This window comes from Dichomitus squalens (genome assembly GCF_000275845.1).
Source record: "Dichomitus squalens LYAD-421 SS1 unplaced genomic scaffold DICSQscaffold_43, whole genome shotgun sequence".
Taxonomy (NCBI): domain Eukaryota; kingdom Fungi; phylum Basidiomycota; class Agaricomycetes; order Polyporales; family Polyporaceae; genus Dichomitus; species Dichomitus squalens.
The window spans coordinates 256,066-261,257 of record NW_006766925.1 but is presented as its reverse complement, the minus strand read 5'-3'; the positions used below and the strand labels follow the sequence as shown (position 1 = coordinate 261,257).

Genomic DNA, 5,192 nt, shown 5'->3' with positions numbered 1-5,192 from the left:
TCTTGGTGACAGCATGGGTGACTTCGATATGCTTTGCAGCCTTCGAAGTACACACAACTGTCTGGCAGTCGATGCAGATGAAGCAGCGAAGGCGACGGTTGATGCGTAGGCCCCACTGAGACAGAGAACCATCTTCTACATCATAGAGCTAGCAGTGGTGATTAGAACAATGGTGAATGTGAAAAGAGGGAAAAAAAACCCACTTCATCTAGATGTGCTGGCTGAGTAGTGGATGCTGAACCGGTTGGCTGGGCATCAGCTATTGAGGGAGAGCGGCTTCGATCAAGGTAGCTAACACTAGATCGCCGGCTAAGAACTTGCATATGAGAACCAGTAGGGGACATGGCCATCTGTTGGACAATATTAGAGGGCATATAACATACCAATTAAATGCAACGTACTGGAGCAGGTGAAGAGGAATAATGGTCATTATCCACCACCATTGCAGTAGGAGAAGGGGTTTTCCTTAACTCCTCAGGCGCCTGAGATGGGATTAGAGATGAAACATGAGCACAGAAGCAATAGTGCTTACCACCCAATATTCAGGATTGGTCTTTTTGAGATGCTTTTCCAATCCGTTCTTGGTGGCATATCTGTTGTTACACTTGACTCCATTCCTAACACACTTGCAAATGATTTTATTGTTAGCATCTCTTTCAATTGGAATTTCAGGGCCTTGTTGATTTTTGAGATCATGGAGAACAGAAAACATATACTTGGTGCACACTCTATTGTGCTCAGATTCTGTGACAGTGAAGGTGCCGTTACAGTTAGCACAGGGTTTAGATTGAGGCATGTTGAGTAAGAGAGATGATATCAGAAAAAGTAAAGCGATGGTAAGCAATGAGATGGTGGTGGTTTAGGTTCAAGTTGTGTTCAGTGGCTGTGCCACAGCATCACAGAAATTTAAGCTCAGATAAGAACTGTATAGTTGCTTCTGGATTTGGGTATCTCAAGTGCTTATTAATCAACATTTAAGCGCCCTAACACGGAAATAAGGGTTAGGGCGCTTATTTCGTATCTAATATATACATAAATGCGGAAACTGTCCACTAGAATGACGTACGCTATACCCGTTAGTGCAGAACAGATACTTTATATTGAGACATGCATTGTATAGTTATGTTACACTGAGATTTGTAAAGGAGAAAATAAGAGTGAATATACACAGTAGTTCCAAATATAAGTACACAGGTTCTGACTCAGACATATATCAAACAAACAACAACCCGCATCAAAATATACCTAACATCACACTACATAGCAACTGCCCCATCTTCTTCCTCATTGTCACCGTTGCTTTGACTACCACCAAGTTCATCTAGACCTGCTCCTACCAGGGATTGCATAGATGAAACAACTTGTAAGGCTCCGTCAGGTCCTTCACCATATTGGTTTTTGACTTTGACTGCAAGTTGCACAATATCGTAGTATGCTGATTGCAGTTCAGTAGCAACCTCAGGTGAGAAGTGCGTGTTGATGGTGGTGTCGATCACATTCTGTCGCTCCTCGTATGAAAGCGCATACCAACGGGTTTCATGAGCGGAGTATGAAGGAAGCTGGATGGTCGACTGTTGAGGTTGCTCCTCAGCCACATCATTGGATTTTGCCACCTGTTTATAAAGTTAGTATGATTACAATCGCACATATTCAATAAAATATAGATATACTTCATCAGATGTCAGCTCTATTCCCATGTCTTCTATCTCCACATTGATGTGTTCATCATTGACTGCACCACTAGACTCAGCTACCTGCTATAGAGTTAATACCAGCTGATATAGTAGATGACCAACAACTATACCTGATCATCAAGCATCTGATTCTGTTGCAGGCCTTGCTGCCACGCTCTGATGTCTACAGGCTGTTGAAGTGATATATAAAATATGAGTATGAAGTTATAAATATGTGCTGTAGAAACTGTACCTGATCGCGAGCAATCACATCATCATCTTCAACTACTTTTTGACGATGTGATTGAGCACGTAGTGGAATTGTGGGAATTTCAATATGAGAGAACATGTATTTCCGCGTACGCTTGCGAGGAGGTGAGATCTGAGGTCGAGATGGTGAAGACGTAGAGGTAGGACTCTGTGGGCGCTTCTGAGGACCAGCTACAGTAGACTGTGGTGGAGTTGCTGGCACTGAGACTGAAGGAGGAGTATGGACTTCATCATCTTGAGGAGTGATAGGGTGTGGAATGTCGGTCACTTGAGGCTATGATGGTAGAAGATTATGTTATAGAAAATATGCCAAATAAAATATAGTTGAAGTACCTGAGATTGAGGTGTTGAAGATCGTGAAGCTTCACGTAACACTGAAGGTTGTGCAGGTGGTGCAGAGTCATTATGAGGTGGAGATTGCCGTAGAGATTGCTGGTCGGATAGCTGAGATGGAGCAGAAGATGTAGTGGAAGATGGAGCAGGTGATGGAGTAAGCTGAGAGAAGGGAGACGACTGCCGTGAATGAGAAGGTGCTGGAGAAGGCGATGGCAAAGGAGGAGTTTGTTCCCGTGATGATGAGGAGAATGGTGAAGCACGAGAAGAAGCTGGCTGAAGCTGAGTCACTTGTGGCTGACTCTGTTGACGTTGAATATAGTTGTCCGGATTCAGAGTGAACGTTGTGCCATCGATGAAGAGCAAGTCCACCTGTAGAACTTCATAAAGAAGTGTCTGCCAAAGCGAGGTTCTTGTAGCCAAGTCCACCGCTCGACTGAAGGCTGCAACACTTCTATGTTCAAGACCTTCAGGTGGATCGTTGTATATAATGTTGGTATGATGAGCAGGAGTGGGATGGCCGTGAAATGCAGGAAACTTAGCCGGATCCTCAGATAGCCAATCGCCTAGATCCTCTCTGAGTTGTGCTGCCATTTTGGTACCATTCTTGAGCAGAAAGGCCGCAGACTGACAGTGTAATATATATTAGAGTGACACAGTATAATACATATATCGAACACGTACCTGATACAGCTTCTCCAAGTGTTCTTTGCACGCCTCTGCATAGATCAAGTCGACTGTATGCGTATCAGGTGTTGTGTAGTCCGTATAGGCATGCTGATGTTCTTGCTGAGCAGTCTTGGTGCGCCGTGCAAACTCAAGGTACCGAAGAATGATAGCATCTGGGCATTTGGACCAACGCAGTTGACCAGGAGTCTTCTTCACACCAGAGGAAGTTGTCATAGTCGCGCAGTACTTTGGCCCCATAAGAATCCAGATGAGCTGCAAAAAGTTTAATACATGAGGTCTCATTAATAGTGAAATAGAACATTAACGTACCAGATAGACAACTTGAGCAATATGAAGGAAGCCATCGCGAAGTGAGATGTTTTTGAAGAACTCCATCCACAGTATCTATGTGGATGTTATAGATAAGAAGAACCAATATACGCCAATACATACCGGAGTGTCCTGGTCCTTGTTCTTGTCCTTGTTATCATACAGTTCCATCACTTTGAAGGAATTCTGGGACGCCTCGAAAAGCCACCGTATCTCATCCGGAGCATCGGAGTCAAGTGAATGCAGGGAAGCAATAATCTTGTTGGTGGCCTCGATCCGTTCCTCCAGGGGTAGAGTATGATCCATCCAGAAGAACGGCCACTCAGCAACTTCCATGGCTAGAAAGCTGTTGACCGTGAGGGTCTTGAGAGAAATCACAGCCTCGCTATTGTCCGTGTCGAGATATGAGTTCCAACTACGCCAGGGTGCATCTACAAAACCTCTCAGCTGGTACGCAGCTAGTTCAAGGTAGGCAGAAGCTGGCTATTCAAGTTATGAGCAACATATATATCATGTGATGCAAATAAACATGTACCCAGCAGTGAGACTTTGCAATCTGTTTTAAGGATGTTTTGACGAAGAAGTCCTTGCCTGGAGCTGTTGCAAAGGCTGATGCCATAGCCTGTAGGATCTTGGGGTGCGCGAAGACCCAGTCACCGCTCAGATCAGTGGTCTTGGTCTTGAACGAGTTTAAGCGCGCCACTTTCCAACCGTCTATGAGGGCAGGGGTGTTACGTTCATTGTGCCGGTATGGAGCGGTAGGTGTAGGGCGAAGGAAGTGGCAGTAGAGCTGATACCCATATAGGATCCAACCAGCAATACCTAGCTCATCTTCTGGCACCTTGAGCCAGGTGTCGCCTTGGTTGACGATGACGACATAGGCTTTCCAGATGCTGGAAGGAATGATGGTGAGAAGGCCTGAAAATTTGTTTGAGTTATGTATAGATTATACAAAAAAGAAAACTGACGCTGCGGAAGGAAGTTTACAACCCATTGAAGATCAGAGCCGTACATGTCTTTGACGACTGAGAGGTATTGGATGGCATTGTCAGAGGCGTCGTCTTTGAACGGAAGCTGAAGCGCATGGAAACGATGACCGTGTGTTAGATAGAAGGGTGTGAAGGGAGGAGTGTCCGTGGGAGGGGTCCAGAGGGGGCAATCGCTAGGCTTATTTGGTATAGAGTCGAAATGAGATGGAAGAGAAAGCCAGATATGATCAGGAACGAAGATGTAGGCCGGAGTTGTCATACGCTTGTCTATGGTGGTCAGAGCTACGAGGAGAGCTTCAGCATGTGCTGCATCAAGGGGGCGCTCGTAGCTGTGAGGTTTGAAAGACTGGATAGAGGCACGGAATGGGCCACGGCCCATAGCAGCCATGATTGCAGTGATGTCTTGCATTTTGGGGTCGATACAGTGAGGAAGAGCTGCAGACACAATGTCCACCACAGTGTCCATAGTGGCATTGATGTAAGAGGTATGGGTCTGAGCTGTGAGAAGAGCCATTGTAGAGTTTGAGCAGAAGAGCACTTGTGAGGTGACAGCAGATGGTGGTGGTTCAGGTTCAAGTTGTGTTTAGTGGCTGTGCCACAGCCTAATGGAAATTCAAGCTCAGATAGAAACTGTGCAGTTTCTTCCGCATTTGGGCGTTTCAGGCGCTTATTAAGCGCCGTTTAAGCGCTCAAACGCGGATTTCCTGATTAGGGCGCTTATTTGAGGCGTTGGAGCGCAACAAAAATGCTATAATGCAGTCACAATCACTCATAGTGCCCATATACTTACATGATAGGTTTCAGCTCTATTGACTATATTTAAGCCAGTCTGTCGCGTTTAATCAATGCAATTAAGCGCCCAAACCAAGAAATCCGCGTTTGAGCGCTTAAACGGCGCTTAATAAGCGCCTGAAACGCCCAAATGCGG

The 5,192-nt window shown here is 45.5% G+C and overlaps 1 protein-coding gene across 1 annotated transcript; it reads right to left on the bottom strand.

The window, feature by feature from the left end:
• Nucleotides 1-1,256: 1,256 nt before the first annotated feature.
• On the bottom strand, nt 1,257-4,289 carry DICSQDRAFT_129085 (uncharacterized protein; the record flags this gene model as incomplete). The annotated part of the gene is made up of 11 exons (XM_007369086.1): nt 1,257-1,613; nt 1,671-1,754; nt 1,805-1,864; nt 2,021-2,150; nt 2,277-2,387; nt 2,815-2,903; nt 2,961-3,218; nt 3,276-3,350; nt 3,399-3,758; nt 3,811-4,193; nt 4,244-4,289. 11 exons carry the CDS (start codon nt 4,287-4,289, stop codon nt 1,257-1,259), a joined length of 1,953 nt encoding a protein of 650 aa, XP_007369148.1.
• Nucleotides 4,290-5,192: the final 903 nt, after the last annotated feature.